Raw genomic sequence first — 26,447 nt, 5'->3', positions numbered from 1 at the left:
TGATGAAGTTCAGCTTATCAATTATTTCCTTCATGGATCATACCTTTATTGTTATGTCTAATAAGTCATTGCCATACCCAAGGTCATCTAGGTTTTCTTCTACGTTATCTTCTAGGAGTTTTATAATTTTTGTTGTTAACATTTAGGTCTGTGATCCACTCTGAGTTAATTCTTGTGAAGGGTATAAAGTCTGTGTCTAGATTTCTATTTTTGCATGTGGATGTCCAGTTGTTCCAGAACCCTTTGTTGAAAAGACTGTCTTTGCTCCATTGTATTGCCTTTGCTCCTTGGTCAAAGATCAGTTAGCTATACTTATGTGGGTCTATTTCTGGGTTCTCTATTCTGTTCCATTGATCTATTTGTATATTCTTTCACCGATACCACACTGTCTTGATTACTGTAGCTGACCTAATTTTAAACAATTCATTAAAAACAGCTACATCAAGAGAAATGTATACCATTTATTAAGCCCATTTCCTGACCAAAAAAATTTTCATTTCTTTGCGCTCTAATTTTTATCCAAATGTATACATATTTTTACTTAGTTATGATAAGAATGTATTTAAATTTTGTTTTATCTCTTTAATGTAACATTATTTCATAGATACTATGAAATGTATATTTTATTTCCAAAATTTTTAATAGTTGCCTGAAATTCCATTAAGTAAATATATCTGACCATTCAGTATTGTTGGTCATTTAATCAGGTTCTATGTGGCTTAGATGATAGAATGCAGGGATCAGAGGTAGACAGATTTGGAGTTGGGTCTTAGTTCTGCCACTTACTAGCTGAATGGCCTTTTTGACCTTCAATTTCATTATCTCTAGAACAGGGATGATACCTGCCTTACTGGGAGGATTAATGGATATAAACAGTCTGTTATAAAGAGTGTACTCAGTAGATCTTGTGTAATGATGATGGTGCCATAAATATATTTGTGTAAGTGAAGATTTTCATTTTTTGCCAAATTTTAGGATATATTTTCAGGGTTGACTTTTAAAAAACTGACAAGTAGCTCAGTTGTTTGGCTGATTCTTGTCATTTGGAATGTTGGCCCATGCCTTAAAAATGTGTCATCATCTCTTCTGTTACTTCCATGATGATTTTTTTTTCTTTGTCTGCAAAAGAGTATTGGGTTATTTCTCTAACCTATTTATGGTGTTGTATAATGATTATGGCATTTGAAACTCCAGCATCAGTGACAGCTCTCATAAAATTGACATATTGGTTATCTCCACAGTAAATATAAAGTAAGAAATGCAACCTAGAAACCAGGGGTAGGTTTAGGTAAGTGTTTTAGCCTTTGCATTCTACTAACACCAGAAAACAGGCAGTTTTTTGCTAAATGGGTTAGTTGTCTCCTAAAGAGGCTGGAAATTAGCAACATATTTGGAAATGGATTTTTAAACCCTGAGCCCTTGCCACACATTAAGAGAGCATTAGACTCGCAATGATCTCCTTCAGAGCCCCCAGTCTACCAGAGTCCTCAGCATAGAAACTAAATGTGAAGTCATGAACAATATTTATTGAGAATCCACTATGTATAGAGTCATGCGGAGAATTAGGAAAAAAAAAATCACAGACTCAGCTCTTGCCCTTAAGGAACATGCATGATAGTAGGATGAAGCAACTTTTTTTTTTTTTTTTTTTTTTTTGCGCTATGCGGGCCTCTCACTGTTGTAGCCTCTCCCGTTGTGGAGCACAGGCTCTGGACGCGCAGGCCCAGCGGCCATGGCTCACGGGCCCAGCCGCTCCGCGGCATGTGGGATCTTCCCGGACCGGGGCATGAACCCGTGTCCCCTGCATCGGCAGGCGGACTCTCAACCACTGCGCCACCAGGGAAGCCCGAAGCAACTTTTTGATCATGGATAAACATGTTTTACATTCTTCCTATGCTCACCCTTTCTTAAAAGTGTTCTTAAAAGTTCACCAAGAAATCACAATTATAGGGGCAGAGTCAAATTCCTACCGAAATATATGGATTTCTCGCGCCTTAAATCCAAAGACAGTGGACAATTAAAGAATACAAGTCAGTGTCATTACAGAGTAGAATAATTTTTATTCCACAGAGGAGATAAAAAACTTAGTAATAGGATATACTGACGTAGTAATTGAATGAAAAAGAAGCATAATTGGAGAAAAATAGAACGTCAGAGATGGAAGGCAACTTTAAGTCCAGTCCCCTTATACCTACATTCAAACTGCTTAAGGCCAGAAAAGTTAAATAACTTGAAAGGGTAGCATAGCTGCAGGGGTGTGTGTCCATGGTGGGTTGAGGTGGGCAGGGGAGGAGCACAGTTTTGTGAACTCATGACAGTGTTTCTTAAGAAATGCAGTGACCTCTCAAGCATTTCCATCCCCATCTTACAAATGGAGAAAAAACTTAAATGACATTGTTGCTCAATGGGTTAGCAAGTGTTTGAAATGAGGTCGGTGGCAGCTTTTCATAGCATTCAAATAGGCATAGACAATTTTTACTTTTTTAATAAGTGGCTGATTTTTCAGGAAATAATATAAATAGTGTGGGAAAGGGAGATGTTTGGCTTGTTGAATGAATCCTATGATAGAAGCCACAACTGAAACTAGCCAAGAGGGGAAAAGAGGAAGGAAAAGGAAACGTATAGAAGGAAGCAATCTACAGTTAGTATGATGGGTTGTCAAGAGAAGAATGTGACAAGTGACTTGTCATTTTTTATTTAAAGTAATGAATTAAATACAGCCACCTGACCAGAATGTTCCATGAATTAAGGTGGACACTTAGTTGTAAAATAAAATGGAACAAAATTTTAGAGGTGTTTAACAATGTTGTACTAGAAAGAAAATGCACTTGAAAATTTTATTCTTAGAGAAGGAGGGAATTTGTGTATGTTAATTTCTACCTTTGAGTACAGAAACCATGATGGCAAAAAGAAATTGTTTTTATGTTGGTGTGTGTGTATGTTATGTGGTGTACATCAAAGCAAAATTGGAAATAAAATGCTGAAAGAAATTGGAAGCTAGGGAAGCACTGTATTACTTCTTAAGGCCCATTTATTATTCCACGGTCATAGGAATTTAGAATCAAAAATAGCTGAGAAATATATTTTAAAATATTATTTCTTTTAAGAGAACGTCAAATGAAAAGGTCAGTTTATTTGCAAGATCTGGCATTTCAAAACACTTGGAAATGAATTCCTAAAAGCAGAGTTGATTTAGTTTGGTTGGTCCACACCTGCTCCTAACTAACTGTGCAGTTGTTGCTTTAAAGCAGGCTTTCTGGTTTTGTGAAAGTGCTGTGCACGGTGCATGTGGCCGACAGGCTCCGGAGCTGGAGAAAAAGGGGTGATTTTAATTAAGAGTAGATGCCTTTGTGCCACAGTAGTTATGCAGTACAGATAAAATGAGCAATAATGGGACATTGCATCCCATGGGAAGGTGGGATTACAATTGAGCTAATAAATCTTTTATGATTGAAATCTTATTGCATGATTATAGAGCTCTAAAGTTAACTTAGAAACTCTACTGCCTTATGGATTCACAGCTTTATCAGGGGCCTTGAAAAAATGTTCACTGAAAAACTCACTGTTATTGTCTGTAACTCACTGAGGTAGTTGATCACGTTTCTGAGACTAGATCAGCTTTGAATAAGATTGAAATATGTGTATTGTACATTTTTCTTGATAAAATGTACTAGTCTAGAGGTCAGTTAATATGCTGGTAGGAGTTTTGTTTGGGGGTGAAGGTAGGGTATTGACTTGTGATTACACATGACTCTTAAATTTTTCAAAAAAGCAAATTAAGAAACAAAAAATGGTAGTGAAAAGGTATCTTTCTGCTTTCAAAAACAATGGATTTTCCAGGGCCTCCCTGGTGGCGCAGTGGTTAAGAGTCCGCCTGCCGATGCAGGGGATACGGGTTCGTGCCCCAGTCTGGGAGGATCCCATATGCCGCGGAGCGGCTGGGCCCGTGAGCCATGGCCGCTGGGCCTGCGCATCCGGAGCCTGTGCTCCGCAATGGGAGAGGCCACAACAGTGAGAGGCCCACATACCGCAAAAAAAAATGGATTTTCTGAAATTTGTCTTATTGGTATATCCTTCAGCTTCCACGTCCACAGGTAATTTGCTTTTTAAAAAAACAGTAGGGGGTGAGCAGGGAGAGGCAGTTCTGAATGCTTAACTGTTTGCATTTTTGTTTAATGGAATTAATAACTGGGTAGTTGAAAACAGTCTAATAGTTGACCTGCCTCAGTGAGTCAATGTAGACGTTTCTGGATTGACTTAAACAGCTTGGAGGAAGAGTATAGTTTGGGGAAATAAAATTGATTTTATACAATCTGCTGATGAACAACAGGGCTTAATGAATGATAGCCTCAAGAAACCCCACTGCAGTAACTTGGATGGATGATCAGGAAAGGGGGGAAGCAAATTTTTCAAGAAGAAAGTTTCTGCTTAAACATGTAATTTTATAGATCAGTATTATTCCCAATCCTCCAGAGCTTTCTGCAACACGCCTGAGTTCCAACATTTCTTGGTAAACTTTTACTGGGTGTCTTCTCTTTCTCTTTTCCTTAAGGTGAGATCTTTTGTCAAGGAAAAAGTAAAACAAAGACATGCGTACTTCTGAGACCTCTGCACAGATGACAATACACAACTCTGTCTTCTAAAGCTTTGTAATCAACATTCAGCCCTAAGCCTCTCCTGCCTCCCACAAATGCTTTCCATAATATTCACTGCTGAGGCTTGTACCTAGGGGAGTTTATATGGAAGTCCAGAGGCTTATACGGTCAACTTTTTCGGTGATAATGGAGAATTCCATGCTTTTTAACGTATTAGAAAAGGCTTGTTGGGAGAAGCTTATAAATTGGAATGCTGTGTATTCTTAGATGCTAGAATGTATGTCTTTATCTCATCCTGATAAACTGTAAAGAAGTTTAGATCCTTTTCTGTTTTGTAAGGTGTTTTGTATTTATGCCTTCCTCTTTTCCTTTGTTTTCTTGTTCCTACTGGTAGATGTCTAAAACAATGGTATATATGCATATGTGTCTGTGTGTGTGTGTGCTTTGTCTCAAGATGTTTTGTATGTTATTGAGGTATAGAATGTGCTTGTAGTCAGATGCATGGATACATCCAACCAGGGTGAGATTGCTGCTTTTTATTTAAGTTCCTGATGACTTCATGTATGCCTTAAAAATCATAATCAAGAGCATCTCGTTACTGTTTATGATACGAGAACCACATAATACTGCTCATCAATAGAGTCATTAGTTGACAAAAACCTCACTTACGGTTTCTTTTCCAGATTCCTTTATTTGTTTTCTGTGATTGGACTAGATGACCTTTAGGTTTCTCTAAACTCTGAGAATCTTTGGCAATTTCTGTCATTGGATTTCGTACTCCTTAATATGATCTAAACGACATAAAAAATATTACAGGATGCAAAATAGTTGTTGTTCAGTCAAGGCAGAAGCCATCAGTTCACACCAGGTCTCTTCTATCATGTCAATAGATCTATACCCTTACAGTGTAATTTGGTCTTTTGAGATTTGTCCATTTTCCAAAGTATAAAAGGAGACCTAGCCTTTGAAGTATCAAGGTTTATGGTTTCATTCCTCAGGCTAGATGAATTCTTTTTAAAATATCCCATTTTACGTTTCATACAGCAGGAGCTTCTTATTGAGAAGAACTATGAGAATTTGAGAATGTGGGCTTTGATAGCCCCTGCACAACTCTTTAAAAATGTGTTGTTATTTATTACTTTCAAGCATCAGTGGTAAACCTCACAATTTAAAAAAACACAAACAAACCTTTTTGCAGACATACACCTTTCTGTGCTGTTAGAAAGCAGGTTACGTGCTTTGAGAGGACACTAGCTCAGGGTGACTTGTTTCTTAAGGCTTATCACTCTCGTCTGACAGTTGTGTTTTGTTTAGCTAAGTCTCATGAAGCAGGGATCTGAAGATAAGCATCAAAGATATGCTACAGCAATGGTGATAATTCCACATACCAAATTTTATAATAATGTCTGTAAAGGAGCAGGTACCCTTTACAGGGACCTTCCTGGGACAGACATGCGCCTCCCCACCCCATGTCTGCCTGCCTCTTGTTTGTAAAAAGGCTCTAATCTCCTAGATATTCCCTGAGTTCCAAAGAGCAGATTCAAACAGCTACTAACTAGGGAAGTGAGGGAATGTACAAACAAAGGAAGAGCAAGCCCAATTTAATTTTTTTCATGATTGTTATCTTAAACCAATGCCTTGATTTATGACCCCAAACTGTGGAGATAATGTCCTGTGGGTTCAACCAGCTGGCCCCAAGTGGACCTGAACTTGATGACACGGGAGGATCAATTAAAAACTGAAACTCCTAAACCATCAGGGAGGCTCTGAGTACATAATACAATGTTGCAACCATTGCTTTTGCCCTCTCCTAGAAAAAGTTACAAAAGACAGACCATCCCTGCTATTCCATAGCAATGGAATGAAGGGCTGACAGTGGGGAATTACAGCCATGGCATCAGCTCCTGAATAAAGCAACTTTTCCATTTTCACCAACACTTGTTTCTCAAGTATTGGTCTTTCCAGCAGTGAGCCGTCAAACTTGGGTTCAGTACCAGCCTCATCTAGTTACATGTCCTTTCAGAGAGCAGGTGACACTAACTGGCTTGAGTGGTCGTTAGTTTCGTTATTTGTTAGTAAGAAAGGGGACTCCAGGAAGGTTATGTGACTTTCTTGCTAGCTCCCAGTGACTCAGTAAGAAGAGAGCCGTGTTCCTAAGGAAGCTTGTGGTCTCCCTGTGAAGTTCAGTAGTTGAAGCAGAGCAATACATCCTCCCAGTGGCTCTGCTGGGTGCTGTGACTGTGAAAGTGTTACTTCTGATTTACCAGTGGGTGTTGTTATACCTTTAGTTATCATCACAATATGCTCTGTGTCTTTTATGTGGCGCTTTAAGCCTTAAAACACCAAATCAAAACAAAGAATCCCGTTGTCCAAGCATGTGTGTTTCTCTCTCTTCTTTTTTCTCTTTAGAAAAGTACTTTATGGTAAAAACACAAACTAATGTGAGTGGTAACTCAAAAAGCATTGCTTCCTTCTAGAAAACCACTAGGATTTACATAAACCACTTGACTGTCTGGTAAATGATTATCTGCTCTGTCAGTCTCTGGGGACTTTTTTTTTTTTTTTTTTTTTTTTTTTTTTGTGGTATGTGGGCCTTGCGGTGTTGTGGCCTCTCCCGTTGCGGAGCACAGGCTCTGGACGCGCAGGCTCAACGGCCATGGCTCACGGGCCCAGCCGCTCTGCGGCATGTGGGATCTTCCCGGACCGGGGCACGAACCCGTGTCCCCTGCATCGGCAGGTGGGCTCTCAACCATTGCGCCACCAGGGAAGCCCTCTGGGGACTTTTAACATGAGGTTATTTTTATTTTTATAGATAAGGAAAGTTCTAAATTTGAAGGTGGGTATCTGTTAAACTCTCTAAACAATGACAGCTTGTAAAACTGGATTTTCCAAAAGTCTTTAAAAAGTCAGTAAAAACATAACCTCTCCTGTATTCTGGTAACCACATGAATAAAATTAAAGGCATTGAAAGATTTTGAATTTGTGCTGTGTACAGCCTGTTGATTGTTTGCCTTTTAGTAAAACTGAGATGTGTTAAGGCTAAATACTCAAAATACACCAATTTGAGAATTGCAAAGGAAGTTTAAAGGAATTTCTATTATCACCCTTAAAGCATCCACGAGAAGGCATTTACAGCAATATAAAATACAATCTGGCTGCTTCTGTTTGATATTTTGCCTGTAGAAGTAGATTACCTGAGAAGCCTTGAGAAAGAGATCGATATAATACAGTGTTGGAATCTTGCTGGGATGCACTTCTGGAAGAGCAGACTTTTTGTAATTAAGTCCATGTCCTACTGATAGTAAAATAATAGCCACCTTTGAATTTATCATTATTTATTATGTAGCAACTGCAAGCATAATATATTAAACTATGGGTTGCTGAAGCCTGGCAGTATTATAGGTAAATTTGCATACACTGTAACTGGTGCTTTTTCCTATATCTAATTTTCAGGTACAAATAGCTTGAAACAGTTTCTTTCATTTTGGGTTGGCACATAGCTACACTTTTTATTTTCACTTGGACTTCTACAATACCATGTTTTTTCTAGGGTTGTAATGCATCACGAATTCTCTTGATTGATCTTTGGGTAATATTAGTACCTTCAAAGTCAAAGGGGTCACAGTCAAAACATGTCTTCCTGTAGACAAAGGACAGAGTACTAAGACTGATCCATTATCATCGTCATCATCATGGCTAACATTTCTTGAGGCCCCATGTATATTCATCTAATCCTCATAGCAATCTTGGGAGGTTCTCGTAGCTTTGCAATTCCAGTTTAAAACCCTTGGAGTCAGATGTCTTTCAGAATTCAGAAGTTTTGGGAGTTTAGAAAGGTAATCAGGGCAAATGCCACATATTACAGAAAATCTCCAGTGGGATCAGGAAAGCACCTCAAAAGCAAGCCCATTAGTATTTTTTCAGGGAAGCATATGAATAGTTATACTATTTAAATAGAATAAATAAAAGTCATAAACACTTTCATATTAATTCAGGTCAGGTCCTGCCACTAGGTGACTTTGGGTATCATCTTATGAATACATTTTTGTTTTATTTTTTTCTGAGCTTTTTGGTAAATACCAAATAAATAAAGTTAATAACAGACACCAGATTTTCACTCTTGTTTTGGAAAAATAGAAGAACCATGGTGTCTATACAGTATCAGAGAACCCCTCCTTTTTATTATCCCCCGTGAATTACACTGGGTGCTTAGGCTGTCATTCTTCTGCTTTCTGTAGATAGTCATTTTTCTCAAAGCTGTGTAAGAATCATATTTCACACAGAATGAATGGAATTTAACAAGATGAAATATCACAACTAAAAACAAAGTTCAAACTCCGCAGGGATTGAGGCATTGCGTCTTAGCTGACAGGCATTTAGTTAGCGAAGCGGTCAATGAGCTGACAATGTGAAGGGGCCCCTAGCATGTGAACGTGATCTTCAGGTATAAAGCAGGAGTGTAACACTTGGAATGTGAGAGTTAGTCAAACCTCACTGTCTCCAGACGATACCTGGAGCCTTGTCTTCATTTCTGGATGGCATATTTTAAAGGAATGCAGGCAGTGTGAAATCTTTTCCAGGTAGATTGATCAAAAGGGTGAAAGAACCCAAAGCCATGTCATACAAGGTACAGATATAGTGGTTGGGCAGGTTTAGTTGAGTCTTTTGCCAGCTTCTAGCAATATCTGACTATAGTACCTCCTCACATGCGTAATTTTAGCTTAAGACTGATGGACTGCCAGCTCTATGCCACCTCCTGAGCTATGAAAAGACATGGACCCTGCCTTTTACGGGCTCTAAGTCTAATAGAGGGCACAGAAATGTATACAGCTATTTACAATTCAATGTGATAAGTGGAACGGTAGACACAGTATAGAAAGGCAGCACAGAAATTTGAGCAAATGATTTGCTCTTCCTGTGATGATGGGAGATGGGAAGCTAAAGCTTTCAAAGAGAAACTGAATTCTGAACTGGGTTTTGAAAAAGAAATTAAGTGAATGAAATGAGAAGATTGAGAAAGGACAGTATAGGCTTGTTCAAATATTTGAAAGGATATCACGGATAAAAAGGATTGAAATTATTCAGTCCCATCCAGGGACTCAGGACTAGTTGGGGTAGGGTACAGGGAGACAGATTTAGGCTCAGTCTTAGAAGGAGGCTTTAACAGAGCTGTCCAAAGGCTTCTTTGGAACATTCAGAGTTTCCAGTGTCTGGATGTGTTAAAGCACAGACAGGTCAGCTGTTCGGCAGCAGTAGTACAGTAGTATGGAGGGGTATGTGTGTGTCAGGCAATGGTTAGAGAAACATAGTGAAGTACTTAAGGGCATGGGTTCTAGGATCACACTTCTAGAACTGACACTTCTGCCTACTGGCTCTGTGATCTGAGCTAGAATTGTTACGAAGTTAACATAAAAGTGCTCGGAACAGCACCTGTTACCTAATAAGTGCTCAAAAGGAACTAATAAATATTAGCCACTATTGTCATTGGAAGGGTGGTTGTTTGACATATTCTTTGAAGTTCACCTTACCTTGAAAGATTTTGGGTTTCTAATTGTGTAACGGTGGGATGATATTCCTGTGAATTAAGAAGATGGGAATGAGGAACTGAAGCAAAAATAAAATTGTGTTAGTTAACAGTTCAGCAGTTGAGATAGGAATAAAACTCTGGTGTCTTGAACTAGGGTTTATTGCTCTACTAACTATCTTAATTTGTCCTTTTAGGGCCTTGGAATTCTTCTACCTACACATCTGGAGTATTTTTAGGAGAGGCTGGTACTGCACAACTCTCTGTAGCTCATGTTTTTCTTTGTCTTACAGAGAATGTGGCTTCATGAATAGGAATGCCTGCCAGATACCAGAATTGGAGGTGATGGATGAAGATCGGCATATTGAAGAAGTCTTGGATAAGTTTGTTAATTGTCACGAGCAAACATATGAAGAATTTCTGAGCACTTTCGCTCATCTTTCAAAAGGTAAAATGGAGAAGTAAACTTTCTATAGCAGTTGAGACAATGAATTTTATTATAGTTTTAGGTCTTTGCTGTCTTTTTCAGAAAGACTATTGAATGAGCATTCATTCATTCTATCTCTTTGATCAGGTAATTGTCATCAGGGCATTTGCAACTGATGCATGTAAATACTAACATTTTTATCCAGTCAAGAGTTGTATTATGGAGTCAGAGCCATTGAATTAGAGAACTAAAGAGGACTTGAGAAATCATTTAGTATAATCCCTTTATTTTATTTTTGAAGAAACACAAGTGCAAAAAAGTGGACGTTTTTAAAAGCATACTGAAAACATTGAAGAAATCTAGCATAGTGTAGGGTGTGGAGTTACACTGCACACTTTTGGATTCTGCCATAGCCACTTTCTGCTTTGCGGGGAGGTCACTGAGTAAAGAGGGGATAATAATAGTACTTTAAAGGTTGATGAAGGTTATTTGAGATAATCCATGTAAAACTGTTAGCATAGTGGCTAGCACGTACATGCTTAATGAAGGCTAGGTATTAGTATTATTGTTGTTGTTGTGATGATGATGATGCTATGTTTTCTGTAGAATGGGAACAACCTTTTAGACCTGAGTGATAACTAAAACCCTAAAGGCCAAAGGGTGCTGTGTGTTTCTCGTGATGTGTTTGGTTGCCTCATGCAGTATTGTTGTTTTATTGAGCCAACAGTTAAAAGTTGGAAATTTTTGGGGCTTCCCTGGTGGTGCAGTGGTTGCGAGTCCGCCTGCTGATGCAGGGGTCACGGGTTCGTGCCCTGGTCTGGGAAGATCCCACATGCCGCGGAGCAGCTGGGCCCGTGAGCCATGGCCGCTGAGCCTGCGTGTCTGGAGCCTGTGCTCCGCAATGGGAGAGGCCACAACAGTGAGAGGTCCATGTACCGCAAAAAAAAAAAAAAGTCGGAAATTTTACATAAAGATTTTGATTTGCTTTTTTCTTCTGATTAAGTGAGAAGGTCGGTTACCTCTTATTTCCCCGATGGCAATATCAGCTGGAGTTCAGGAGCCCTTGCCATGTGACCTCCCTCATTTGACACACTCTCGGGCTCTCACACACTTGAAAAACCTGTGTATACCCTGCCTGCTTCCTTCACTTAAGTGGCTCCTGTAGGCATTGAGTTCTTGTTCTCAACCTTGGTCCTTTCTGGGTCATGGGATCCACATTCGGGAGACTGTTGACTCAGCTCGTAAGTGGAGTCCAATGTGCATCTGGTCATGACAATCTCAGGATACCTGACTTCATGATTTGAAGTCTTAGTTCACGTGTCCTTAAGAAATGTAAAAGAAGGGTAGTTATAATGAAGAAAAGGAAAAGTGATTCCAACCTGATTCTTTTATTGTGCCAGGTAGTGGGAATATCTTTATCTATTTTGTTTACATTTAAGGGAAACAGAGAATTTAGGAAATTCTTGTTAACTTGGGCTGTGAATGATCTATTTTGGCATGATATGTGGATCAAATTAATCTTGATAATGGCCAAATCATCTTTTGGTCTATGCACATGGATTTAGGAAGATCTTGCTTTCTCTGAGCCTAATGATTTAGTTCCATGTTTTCCAGAGCCAAACATGGCAGTATGAATGGCTGGGGCAGGGTGTGGAAGCAAGGGTAAAACTGGCAGAATTAATTCATTTTGGTATGCCAGTGGCATTTTGATAATCCAAATTATTTTGGAAATTTATTCGTAACGCTGACTTTATTTTTGTACTCTGAAAGACTAAGAACTTCTTGCAAGGACTTGGATGTTCTAAGGAGGTTATGCTGTTTTTGTTTTGGGGATAAGTGGTCTGTTCTTTTTTCAAATTTCTGTATGCTCATTCCATGCCAAGAGAAACTGTTGCAGATGTGGTGACTTCATTTTGAGTTCAGTTTTAGGCCCCAAACTGAGCTGAAATAAATGATGACACAAGTCATATAAACTGCAGCTCCAAGCACACTAGTTTTTTCCCTTTGAAAATGTCCCTAGGCGCCAGTTCACATTATAAACTAATGACCTGAAAAAATTCCTCCTACAGCAAAGATTTGTGAGTGGAAAAATATGTCTTACATCAGTAAGTGTCCTTTTTTTCCCCCAGAAACATTTAAATACCTTCTGAAAAACCAAATAGTACTTAGGGTCAGGCCTAAGAGTTGAATGATAGCCAGCAGAATTGATCAGTCAGTGTGTTCTGTTTGTTAGTTCTGTTTGATGGAAGATATGAAAGGTGTTTCTTCAAAGTTTTCTCTTCTTTCCAGCCCTTCATTTGTCTTAGTGTATTTGGTTGTTTTGCTGATATGAAGTGGAATCTTTTCTGTGTTAAACTGGTTATCACCACATATACTTATGTACATTTCTTTAGTAAGTTTAGTATCTCAAGTACATTACCGTTTCCACTGACTGTTCACTTTATTTATTTATTTATTTGTTTGTTTGTTTGTTTGTTTGTTTTTGCGGTACGCGGGCCTCTCACTGCTGTGGCGTCTCCCATTGCGGAGCACAGGCTCCGGATGCGCAGACTCAGCGGCCATGGCTCACGGGCCCAGCCACTCTGCGGCATGTGGGATCCTCCCAGACCGGGGCACGAACCCGTGCCTCCTGCATCGGCAGGCGGACTCTCAACCACTGTGCCACCAGGGAAGCCCCTATTTATTTTTATAATAGTTATATGCCAGAATGTTTATGGGATTCATTTTCTTTCCAAGAGTGTTAAAGGGGTCAGTTATCCTATTAAAAATATTTCCCTGGAGGGCTTCCCTGGTGGCGCAGTGGTTGGGAGTCCGCCTGCCGATGCGGGGGACGCGGGTTCGTGCCCCGGTCTGGGAGGATCCCGCATGCCGCGGGGCGGCTGGGCCCGTGTGCCGTGGCCGCTGAGCGTGTGTGTTCGGGGCCTGTGCTCCGCAATGGGAGAGGCCACAGCGGTGAGAGGCCCGCGTACTGCAAAAAAACCCCCCCCCAAAAAAAAAAAAAATTTCCCTGGAAAAAATTAAACTTATTGAAGAAATTCACATTACTCCTTCAGATGCTTGGAAAACAGTTGGACACTGTTAATATTGTACCATAACTGTAACTGTAGTACATTTATGTTGACCATGTTTTGTAGTTTTTTTAAAAAGCAGCTCTGGTTTTAATAATCACAGTGCATAGTTGATGATAACTCCAGTGTTTTGTCAAAATGTTTAAAGAGACATATTACTTATTAGTTTTAAGCAGACATTTATAATTGAATTCTCAATTAGTGTCATCAGTTCAAGAAAGTAAGACCGAGTTTAAGATTTGTATTAGAAAATCAGCATGCAGATTTTGGTTTTGTTCATTATCGGTGAAGACATTATATTTTTGACATTATTGTGGATAATGATAAGAGGCTGACTTTCAGTCTTTGGTTTTTCAGTTTCTTTGTGAATATAATTAATTTATACTAGACTATTTGTCTAAAGGAAAAAATGCTTCTTCCTCCTTATCTGTTATGTTTCCATCTTTCTTTAGGTTACAAAAACACAGATATAAATAATTATACTTGATTTTCTATTAATGCATTCATTCATTTATTCATTCAGTAATCCTCTGTGTCTTGTTATGATCTGAGTTTCTTGTTTTAGATGCTAGGGATTCAAAAACAATTAAGATATAGTTTGTGTTCTCAAGCACTCATAGTCTCACACACACACATACACACACGTACACATACACACACACACATACACACACACCATTATTGTTACGATTTTGTGCTTTAGGTTAAATGATTAATTTCCATTAAGGTTGCCAATTTTAACAACTTCAGCTTAAAATGCTTTGGAAATTGAAATGAATCTACTGTGATTTTATGGTTAACTCTTAAATAGGACTTTGTATTTCATTCTCTCATTTCATTCTTAAAATACCTAGGATCCAGATTCCCTAGAATCCAGATTTACCAGTTTCTATATTACCCCATAATAATAGCTTTTTACTCAACTGCCATATTTGTCTACTTTAACCTATTTTCTTATGTCGAGGTCAAAGATCTTGTTTTTGATTTTGATGTGTAATTTTGTTTCTTGTTTTCTTTATGCCGTTCTCATTTCACTTTCAATACTTTGTGCTTTTAGCATTTTATTGTTCTTTCAACATATATTTGAAAAAAAAAATCCTGTCATCTCAATCTCCCTTTCTCCCTTCACACTTGTTAATATTTGAATTAAATTCCCCCTTAGGTAGAACATTGTGTGTCTGAATGTTCTGGACAAATGGCTATGCCTGTCGCTTTATAATCTGGTGGTGGTCTAGTCTTTGATTGTCCCAAACTCTTAGTTTCAAAACCTCTGAATAGGTTTCAGTTTTTCTTAGGTTTTAATAATCTTAATAATCATGAGAGAGTTTGACCTTCTCTTATTGATAAGCAGCTAACATTTGTTAAGTACTAGGTATTATGCTTAGCACTTTACCTGGGTCATCTCAATCTTTGTAATTACCTAGTGAATTTCTTTTTTACATTTTAATTTTTCTTTTTTTTTTTTTTGTGGTACGCGGGGCCTCTCACTGTTGTGGCCTCTCCCGTTGTGGAGCACAGGCTCCGGACGCGCAGGCTCAGCGGCCATGGCTCACAGGCCTAGCCGCTCTGCGGCATGTGGGATCTTCCCAGACCAGGGCACGAACCCGTGTCCCCTGCATCGGCAGGCGGACTCTCAACCACTGCGCCACCAGCGAAGCCCTACATTTTAATTTTTATTATTTTTATTATTCTCAACTTACAGATGAGGAAACCAAGGCTTAAGGTTAAGTAAATTGCTGTTATGGACTAAATTGTGTCCCTTCAAAATTTATCTGTTGCAGCCCTAACCAGTAAGGCAACTGTATTTGGAGACAGAGCCTTTTAAGAGGTAATTAAGATTAAATGAGGTCATAAAGGTGGGGTCCTAATTCAGTATGACTGGTGTCCTCATAAGAAGAGACACCAGGGATGCCTGTCCACAGAGAAAACACCACAGGAGGACACAGCGAGAAGGCAGCTATTTGCAAGCTAAGGTGAGGGGCCTCAGGAGAAACCAGACCTGCCTACACCTTGATCTCAGACTTCTAGCCTCCAGAAGTGTGGGAAAATAAATTTGTGTTGTTTCATCCACCTAGGCTGTGGTATTTTGTTATGGCAGCCCTAACAGAATTGCCTAAGGTCATGTAACTTGTTAGTGATGGCATTGGATTATGGGCCTAGTCATTGTGGCTCCAGAGCCCGTACCCTGAACCATTTTGCTTTTCTGCCTTCCATACAGCATCGGGCAGTTCTCAAGGTCTGGGATTCACAGGCATGTGGATAATGTGAGCCATAGGAATGGATGTGCTACCCTAAAACACTTACACTCTGTACTTCTCCAGAGTGTAAGCTCCATGATGGCTGATTGCTTGGGGGTTTTGTTCACCATTATTATTCTGGTGTCTAAAGCAGTGTTTGGTAATGTAGAATAACTCAATGCTTAATAAATATTTGTTGAATAAATGAAACAAAAAGAAAATAAGAGATTGAAGTATGTCAGAAACACAGATAAGAGGGCCTCAGACCAAACCCTAAGGAACATCCACATTTAATGGCTACTCACAGTAAGAAGAGCCCGCCAAAGGATGCCCCGATGTCATGATGCCCCGAGTTTGGATTTGATATACTAGCTAACTGGGAACCATAGTAGAATCTCAAAACACACACACACAGACACACACACACAGACACACACACACACACACACACTCTCTCTCTCTCTCTCTCTCTCTCTCTCTCTGCAAGTGATTTTGAAAAATAGAGGCAAAGAAGGAGAGAAGTAACTAGAGTCAGGGAGACTAGCTTAGCTAGGAGGCTGAGCAGAAATGCATATATGGTTGCAACAGACTCCACTAGGGCCGGGGAGGAGGAAATGGAAAGGAAATAGGGCCGATGCAAGTGAGAGTGACAGTACTTGGTAACAGGTGACTGACAGAGGATTAGGGGAAAGAAACAAAGATGAGTCACAAGTGTTTTGCCTGGAGATCCTGAGGCCCACTGAGGCCAAGTGACTTGTTCAAAGTTCTCACTTCAGGAGCCTTTTATTTTTTCCCTTACTGAGTGTATGTTCTGTCAGGAGCTCAGGATCTTGGGCTGGGACTTGGTTTACACTTCTGGACTGATAAATTTTGAGTTGTCAGTTCAGCCAAAGGAATATCACCACTCACACTTGACAACATCTGAAAAATGTAATTAAAAATGAAACTGGTGACAGCATATAAAACAGCATGTTTCCGAAGTTGACATATCATTTTGGTCCCCAAAGCTATTTTGAATCTGAACATTAGAAATGCATCTTTAAACTTCCAAAGAGGGAAAAAGAGTCTTTTCCCCATCTGAAGAATGAATTTAAAATCTGCTGTAGAAAAATACCACAGAGAAAAATAGAGAAAACAGCTGGCCCTCTTACCAGTTTCAGAGCAGAAAAGGGATTTCAGTAGAGCATAAAAACAGCTTTCTCTCATAAAGAAAACACAACAACAAAAAATAATCCTCGCTGTGCAGCCTTTTGCAGTTGTTTTCTGTCGAGTATTAGATAGAGACTAGCGGGCTTAGCATTGTTTTGACACCCTTGCAACTGGCAGATTGCCTGCCAGCGGAAGTTGGAGACGAACTGACCATCTTTATGCTTCCAGGTGGCACTTAAGCCACATTTTCTGTGCTGTTGTTATCAGTCATTTAATTCCCTACTGAATATTGAGCGGTGTTTTTAGTTCACAGGCCATTTGCAGTGTCTTTCTGTTTCCTTTTTTATGTTAGCCACATTAAGAAAAAAAGGCAACTCGGGAAGCACTTTTGCAAATGTGAGTTTAACAGTAAAGTGCACTATTGAAAATAGCACAGCAAGCAGCAGTAAACTTGCTTTAACTTAAGACATAGACCACTGGGATGTTAAATTCAAGAGAAATTTGTAGAAGGCATCATATGAGGACTTGGTAAGAAAAGCAACTAGGCAATTAAAAAAAAAAAACCCACCTAATTAACCTGGCATCCCAGGGGAGAGAATAAGGAAGCAGTTATTGATTGATTTTTTCTGGTATTGCTGAAAAGACTAAAAGGAGAAGAAAAAAAGCTCATGGTTTTATATTGATCATACATTTAGTAGCTATCTGTATGTGTTATTTATCACAGCATAACATCAAATATCACATAGAACACTGAAGGAGAAAAAAGTATTGGATGAAGTGAACTACTTTATAGCAGAGTCCTATGGAAGAAGCATCATCAGCTGTTTAACCTGTTCTTTCTCTTTGGGGGACCATCTGCAAACTGTCATTAAGCAATTTTCATTTGTTTCTCTATTTCTTTTGTCATCACTAAATAACTTCACTTAGGGAACAAATTGACAAATTATGAAACACAGAAAACTGCTGGTTCAGTTGCAGAAGGAAATTTCCCCCTCTCAAATTATGATGGATTTTGAGCTGATCAAGCCATTTTGTTTTAGAGATATTACCATAAATCTTCAGCTGCAGTTGTTACAATTCATATTCATTTTACACATGAATATTTGGTCCATAGATAGTCATTTGTTTTCTCTGCTGTAGTTTAGGTGTAATTGGATAAGGAAAGAAAATGTATTTAAGGATTTACAACATTTTGAATTACAATCATTACATTTATTTTCGGCAGTGTTTTTAACACATATTTTCTTGCAATAAATACCTTTTCTAGTGTGTTTTCTCAGTAAAACACATAAGATATTATGTGAAGTTTTAAATTTGACTTATGTCCAAATAAATGAATCATTTTATTTCTCTCTTTATAACTTTTCAATACACACACATATACATATATATTATATAGTATATTTTATATGTACATATAAATTAGAGAGGTGAGCTTTCTTACGCAAATGGAATTTTGAAATTTTCCAAAACACAAGCAAAGAATTACTGGTAGCCAAAGAAACTTTTAAGATGGTTACTATCAACCTTTAAGTAGCCAATTTAAACAATATTAAGTGCATGCACATTTGTTCCATATGGATTTTTCTTTAATTTTTACTTATTGTTGTCAATATGTTGTTATACTTGATGGAAAAGACTAAATTACTGGACTTGAAACTGATGTGGTCAGTTTGATTCAGTGAATGGGTACATATTCACATCTGGATGGTTTTAGCAAAATGTTCTTTCAGCCATAGAACAATAATATTTTCTTTGAAATGGTCAGCTACACCCAAAGGGATACAAACAGGAAACTTTATTTTAACCAAACTCATATCTTCCTTATATGAAAATCCAACCACAATCAGTCTAGTATGAGATTTTTTGTGTCTTTTTTCTTCCTATTTGGATTCATTCCAGGTGGGATAGATTGAAGTGAACACTAGTTAGCTTACTGTTTTTGCAGCCCATTGCTCCCTTAGCACAGTGAGGAACCATTGTACCATTTTCATGTTCTTTCCGGACTTAGCCTGCCTTTGTATTAGTTTTTGTAGTGTGTGAATCCCTGATTAGAGAAAAGGGATTGTGAATCAAGTACCATTTTCTCTTTTTTTTCCACCTTCTCCAAATTAGGCTTTGTGTGACTTATAGCCAGTCATCTAATTTCGGGGTGTTGGGCTTAGTCCCTAATTGTAGTGTCAGTCCCGTTCCTGCTAATGTTGAGGTCATTTCTGTATTGACTGTATTCCTGCCATAATTCAGGCATTGAGCTAGAATCTGGGACTACAAGATGAATGAGACAGAAATATGTTGTTCTTATTTATTTCTGTGTGCTGGGTGTTCCAAATGCTTTAGATGTGTGAAGGCACAATAGCAATCTATATGTTTGTAGACTACGTACAGTTACAGGTTGATTGCTCAGGCAATGCATAAAACAGTATCCAGAATATTGCCTTTGGTTTTCGAGTCTCAATTTTAGATTGAATAAACACTTAATACGAGTTAAGAAAAGAGCAATAAGAATGCTTAGAACAGCGGATTTAAAGACTTTTTCTTCTTTTTTTTACTTCAAGGTTTTTTTATATTCAAGGGATGTCTTGGAGCACTCTGAAAAAAATGAGGGAATGTGAAAGACATGTATAATTTAAGTCTGTTCTTGCATTGCTCTCATATGCCAATGTACGAGTCCTATATTATTACAGATTTATATAGAAGAGGTTATTCTACCTCATAAAGTTTGAAAACTTCTAGGAAGCATTTATTTATAAAGGAGACAGAAGAAAATTACTCCAGCTTTCTCCAACCTATATGAATAAAAGAGATTGTCTTGAGTAGATGCATCTTTGTGTAGGCAGGCAGAAGGGCATGATCTCAAGGTGAAGGGAAATTTCTTAGGTTGGAGGAATTTAGTTTTATGAAGAATTTAGTATACTGCCCTTAATATTTCTTATTTTGTTGTGGGCAGGACCAGTGTAATGGAAAGGATGCTCTTCTAGTGCAGGATTCAGAAGACCTGGTCCAGGCATTTATTAACTCTTTGAGACGGCAGTCCTGCCACTTGCTCTCTCTGAATCTATAAGTCAGGGATAATTCTGTCTGCTTGGTGTCTCATGGTTATGGAGAGAATCAGATGAAATATACATGAAGATACTTGATAAGTTTTAAAGGTTTACTCAAGTGTTATGACTATGGGGACTATTTATTATTTAAAAGAGGAACATCAAGGTTAAATATTAAAGAAATCTTGATTATACAATATAAAAAATGTAAAATACTGTCTACAGTATTTTATATTTTTATAAAATGTTATATATTTCAGTATAGTTTTCCACACCTCTTCATTGAAGTAGTTAAAACCAATTATGTATAGTATGTATTGTGTAGTATCTATGTATAGTGTGTATTGTGTAGTGTAACACTATACAATGCAGGGAATAATCCTACACTGGCCTCTGGTGGATGGATTAAATAATATGTCTACACATAACCTTCAGGCAAAGGTATTTATGTGCTTTGACAAAGATGAGGTATCAGAAACTTCTTTTTAATTCTAAATTTTTAGATTCTGCTCCACAGAATCTTTACTTGGGACTCTTACCTTAAGTATATGTAAAAATCACCTGGGAGATGCTTATTAAAATGCAGCTTCCTGGGGATCAATCCCCCAATTCTGAATTACTAGTTCTAGTGTGCAGCCCAGGAAGCTTGACTTTCAGACCAGCTTTGAGAAACACCCTAAATGAGATTAAGGAGGGAAGTGGGAAGATGGATGAATTCATCAAAATTCTGTGCTTTTGTATATATAGTATTTCTCTAGGAATAAGTTCCATAGCTTTCATGAAATTGTCCACACTCTTCACCCAAAGTGTAAGAACAATTATTTTACTTTAAATATAACTTTAGTTTAATGTCATCATTTTATGTTATTTAAAAGATACTTTGACAGTGAAAAAGCATGACATGTTACAGGAATGATTTTTTAATTGAAATATAGTTGATTTACAATGTTGTGTTAATTTCTGCTATACAGCAAAGTGACTCAGTTATACACATATATACGTTCTTTTTATATTCTTTTCCATTATGGTTTATCCCAGGATATTGAGTGTAGTTCCCTGTGCTATACAGTAGGACCTTGTTGTTTATCCATTCTATATATAGTAGTTTGCATCTACTAACTCCAAACTCCCAGTGCATCCCTCTCTCTCCCCCCTCCCCCTTGGCAACCACAAGTCTGTTCTCTATGTCTGTGAGTCTGTTTCTGTTTCATAGATAGGCTCATTTGTGCCATATTTTAGATTCCACATGTAAGTGATATCACGTGGTATTTGTCTTTCTCTTTCTGACTTACTTCGCTTAATATGATAATCTCTAGTTTCAAAAAATATGGAACACTTCACCTATTTGTGCGACATGTTTGCGCAGGGGCCGCGCTAATCTTCTCTGTATTGTTCCAATTTTAGTATCTGTGTTACCAAAGCAAAGCACTACAGGAATGGTTTTACTTTGATCTTGCTAATCTCTCATACAGAGGCTAGGATATAATAGCTTACAGAATTTTAGGGTGGGCTTTGGTTCAGCATATATTCGGTCCCAAGTCTGAAGGATTATAGTGCATGTGTCTGCAGGCCAAAGTTACCCAATCACAGGGAAATCTGTCTACTTCTACTGTTGCCAGAAGAGTATCTGAGTGTTTTGCCATTAGCGAGTGCACAGGCAAGAGACTTGGGAGACCACCTGGGCTATGAAGGCATCTTGTTGCACGTACTTCTAGGAAATGCCCTTCCAATAATTTTGTGCTTTTGGTAACTTTTCTGCTCTGTATTTCATCCATGAGGATACTTTGTAAGTTTAAAAAATTTACTCAAGTGTAAAATTTTATGATTGGGGTAACGATGATTTAAAAGAGGGACCTCAAAGTTAAATATTAACGGAAACATGAATCCAAAATATTAAAAAAAGTAAATGTAAAATATCGTATATGTATATGTATATTTTTCTTTGATATTTCTAGGAAAGACTTCTTAAGGAGGAAGGAAATGCATGTATGTGTTTTCACTGGATTGAGGGTTTGAAGAAAATGCTTTTCACCTCTACAAATGAATGTTTATTTTTTTGTTCATGGTAGGAAAATTAGAAAATACAGAGAGGCACCAAAACACATGCATATACACATATACAGCAAAACAAAAAACATACTCTTTCTGCAGCAGTAAAATTTTTAACTACTCTGTGGTCATTCAGAATGAAGATTACATTTCTCATTCTCCCTTGCAGTTGGGTATAGCCATTTGACTAAGTATGTGCCAGTAAGAAGTGAGGGGAACTGATATGTGTAACTTCTGGGTCAAATCCTTAAGAAACGTGCCCTGGACTCTTTTAATTCCATTTCCCCTGGCAGGAACTAGGCAGTCATTAGAGCAACTCCTTAGACCCAAAGGTGGAAGCCATGTGCTGAGGATGGCAGAGAACCCCACCAGCCTGGATCCCTGGGTCATCTCATGGAACAGAGCCTGTCTACCTGCCCTTAATTGTTACATGAGAAATAAAATTCTTATTTCAGCTGCTCTATTTTGATGCTTCCTTGATATAGTAGCTTAAACCACGCCTTCACTAGTAACAGAGGGAAATAGATGTCCAGGCTTCTTTCTCTTTCTTCATACTCTTGCTTGGAGCAAGGTTGTGGTAGTGCTTCATGCCGGATTACGTGGAGAAAGTTTGTGTCTTAGGAACGGCAGAGCAGAAAGATAGAGGGAGCCTGGGTTCTAGGATGACTTTGTGGAGCAGAACAACCATATTAGCCCTGAATTATCTACACCTGTACTATTGCATGAGTGAGAAATAGACTTCCATCTTGTTTAACTGATTGTTACTTTGGGTATCTGTTTCATGTAGGCAAACCTATATCTAATTAATAAAGCCATAATCCCGTGTCTTAGAGATAAACCATGGGTGTATTATATATCCTTACTGAATTTTTCTGTTGATTAATATTTATATATGTATACAATTATTAGTTAAGAATATAGACTTGGTGACAACCAGGATTTGAACCTAAGCTCTGCTACTTCCAAATTAGGTGGTCTTAGGAAAGTTATTTAATATCTTTGAGCTTCAGTTTTATTATCTATAAAATGGATGTAATAGGCTCTACCTCATAGGCTTATTCTTAGGATTAAATAATTATATATCTGGGCTTCCCTGGTGGCGCAGTGGTTGGGAGTCCGCCTGCCGATGCAGGGGACACGGGTTCGTGCCCCAGTCCGGGAAGATCCTGCATGCCATGGAATGGCTGGGCCCGTGAGCCATGGCCGCTGAGCCTGTGCGTCTGGAGCCTGTGCTCCACAACGGGAGAGGCCACAACAGTGAGAGGCCCGTGTACCGCGAAAAAAAAAAAGAATAATTATATATCTATAAAACACACATACACATAGATGTTTGTTTATATTAATAGTACCTGAATTATAGTAAGGGCTCAACCTAATAGTTTCATTCATTTATATATTCAGCAAATTTATTATAATTATTTCGTAACAGTGTGATCATACTATATACTCTTTTTGTAACTTGCTTTTTCATATAACATTATGTTATGAACATCTTTCCATGTCAATAAATTTGGTTATTTAACAGTATTTTTCATGACTGCATTGTATGTAATTGTATGGATAGGCCATTATTTATTTAGTCATCCTTTTTGTTGAACACAGGTTATTTCGAATTTTTTGCTTCTATAAATGATGTTATATTGCACGTCCTCATTCATACAGTTAACGCTCATTGAACACTTAGTATGTGTGAAGTGCTGTTCACATAAGTGAACAAAAGAGACAAAGATCATTATCTTCAGGGAATTTGCATCCTGTAAGGGGGAGATAGACAACAAACAATAAACACAACAAATAAGAAAAATATCTGTGTTAGAAAATAGTAATTTCTCTGGGAAAGAAAAAGAATACAGAGCAGAGTATGGAGGATCATGAGTGCTAGTAGCAGGGGTGTAAGGTTGCAATTTTATGTAGGGTGATCTGGTTAGGCCTCCGTGGGAAGATAAAATCTGAGTGAGGATTGGAAGGAAGAGAGGGAATTAAGCCTGCAGAGACTTGAGGAAAAAGCATTTGAGGCCAAGGGAGCAACTAGTACAGAGGCCTAGTGACAGCAGTGCCCGGCCTGGTTGGGGAATAACGAGGAGGCCAGAGTGACCAGAGTGGCCTGAGCAGGGGTGAGAGGAGGAGAAGCTGAGGTCAGGGAGTGTGGAGGTGGGGGTGGATGAGGCATGGATAGCCTTGTAGGTCCTTGTAATGACTTTGGCTGTATTAGTAGTAGTATTAATTTTTGGTAGCTACATTTTTGCACCCTTCTTATTTATGGCCTTTGGATAAATTTTTACACATGGAAATGCTGGTTCAAAGATATGAAAAAATGTAAGGCCTTGATTAAGTAAAAGTTTTCAGGGGAATAGATCAGACATTTTTGGCTTTGTAGTGAAATCTTTGCCCACATATTTAATTATTTTTTTGGATAAATTCTTAGACATGGAAATGCTGGCTGAAAGATATGCAGAATGTTATGTCTTTGAGTGAGTAAAAGTTTTAAGGGGATAGCTTCTATTTCTCGTAGGCAGAAGTCATGGCCTTTAACCTTCCCAATTCCTAGTCTTCCAGCCTAGTGTGGTGCTAAGCACACAGTGAGCTCACTGGGTGAAGTGTAGTCTGTCAGTCTACCTTTCAGTCTTAATCATTACATGTCCTTGGGAATGGGGAAACAACATTTTCCCTTTCAGGAATTGTGAGTAAGTTTCTGATGGAGAGGTCCCTATTCTCCTTAGGCTTACATTTTAGTGGGAAGAGATACAGCACGGACAATTAAGAAAGGTAATTGCAGATGATTTCAGATACATTTGAAGAAGAAAACAGGATCATGTTTCTAAGGCTGTGACCATATGAGACAATAAGATGATGAGAGTTGTAGCTTCAATTACTGTATGCATTTTTCCCCTTGTTGGGGTGTGAAGGGAAGCTGGAACTCTGTGGTTGGCCTTTGTGTTGATTTCAGCATGTCGTGGCACCGCATGGAATTGGATTAGTGCTGGCGGTCTTTGGATCCAACTCAGTATTAGAATCAAGGGGGTACCAAATGTGGAAACAATCCAAATGTCCATTAACTGGTGAATGGAAAAACAAAATGTGGTCTATCCCGGTAATGGAATAGTTTTTGACAATAAAAAGGAGTGAAATACTGATATATACTACAACATGGATGACCCTCAAAGATGTCATTCTAAGTAGAGAAGTCAGGTACAAAAGACCATGTATCATGTGATTGTATTTACATGGAATGTCTAGGAAAGGCATATCTTTAGTTATAAAAAGTAGATTAGTGGCTGCCTGTGTTTGACAGTAAATGGGGAGTGGCTACAGATGAGCACCTGGGACTTTTTGGGGTGATGGAAATGATCTAAAAATGTAATTGTGGTGATGGTTGGACAACTCTATATATTTATTAAAAATTATTGAATTGTACACTTAAGTGAATTCTATAAATACACCTCACTAAAGCTATGGAGAGGTGGAGCTACTATTCATGGATACCTAGATCCTTACCTGAGTGCTTCACTGGATGAGCATATGGCCTCGTGACTCTGGGTTTGGCTGAAGAACTAGGAGGATGCTGCTTGTCATAAATATTTCCTATTAAGAAAATAAACCATTCGTGCATAGCCTTGAAATTTTTAAGTAGACAAGGACAGTGATAGAATAAAGAAACAAGATCCTACTTTGTGTAGACAGTGTCACCAACAGGTGTCACCCTGTTAGGCATTCTGGGAGCTCAGGGAAGCTGTGCTCAAATACACTGCATCTGCTCCCGCGCTGGACCAGCTCCCTTCCGTGGCCTTGACTAAAGCAGTTGGGAAGGTGAGTTTATCTTATGGGATGATATGTGTGGCCTCTTTGCACCAACATGTAATCCATTTGACAGGTTGCAAGCATGCTGTAATATCTACTGCCACCATCACAGAGATTGTTTAGTTGTTGTTGTTGTTTTTAAGTTATCTGGGGCATGCCAAATTAAAAGAATAATACAGATTGTCATGGGAAGATAAAGTGAACATTCTGAGATATCTAGAGGGAGGAAACATAACCGCTTGGAGATAGTGTCTTCATTACTGTTCTAGAAACACAAAAAGAACCCACTTTGTGAGCTCTTTTCCCCTTTCTTAAATCCATCGCTAAGGCTCCCTTTACTTCTCACCTGGATTGCCACAGTAGCGCCATACTTTCTAGTATGAAAGTGTCTGAACCACTCTGCCACATTCCATCCATTTCATCTTAGAGCACAGCTCTAGTTATGACTCCCAAGGGCCTTGGTATAGTACAGAGTTTTTGTCAAGCCCTGCAAATAGCAGCCCTTCCATGCATCACAGAATATGTGCTCCTGCCTTCCTGGAATACATGGTGGTTCTTC

The 26,447-nt window shown here is 38.5% G+C and overlaps 1 protein-coding gene and 1 non-coding gene across 5 annotated transcripts in view; one reads left to right on the top strand and one right to left on the bottom strand.

The window, feature by feature from the left end:
- IFTAP (intraflagellar transport associated protein) overlaps positions 1–26,447 on the top strand; it is a 61,020-nt gene that overhangs the window by 6,332 nt on the left and 28,241 nt on the right. For 3 of the 4 annotated variants that reach the window (XM_060103712.1, XM_060103710.1, XM_060103711.1), the window contains exon 2: positions 10,413–10,567. In XM_060103712.1, the coding sequence (XP_059959695.1) occupies positions 10,426–10,567 (142 nt within the window). In that variant the 5' untranslated portion in view covers positions 10,413–10,425. Of the gene's footprint in view, positions 1–10,412; positions 10,568–26,447 lie in introns of those variants that run through there. The other variant, XM_060103713.1, reaches the window with a different exon arrangement.
- LOC132494558 (U6 spliceosomal RNA) lies at positions 21,363–21,470 on the bottom strand. The gene has a single exon (XR_009533134.1). It is a non-coding gene; the product is annotated as a U6 spliceosomal RNA (small nuclear RNA).

Source organism: Mesoplodon densirostris, chromosome 7, assembly GCF_025265405.1.
Source record: "Mesoplodon densirostris isolate mMesDen1 chromosome 7, mMesDen1 primary haplotype, whole genome shotgun sequence".
NCBI lineage: Eukaryota > Metazoa > Chordata > Mammalia > Artiodactyla > Ziphiidae > Mesoplodon > Mesoplodon densirostris.
This window is presented reverse-complemented; position numbering and strand designations above follow the sequence as displayed.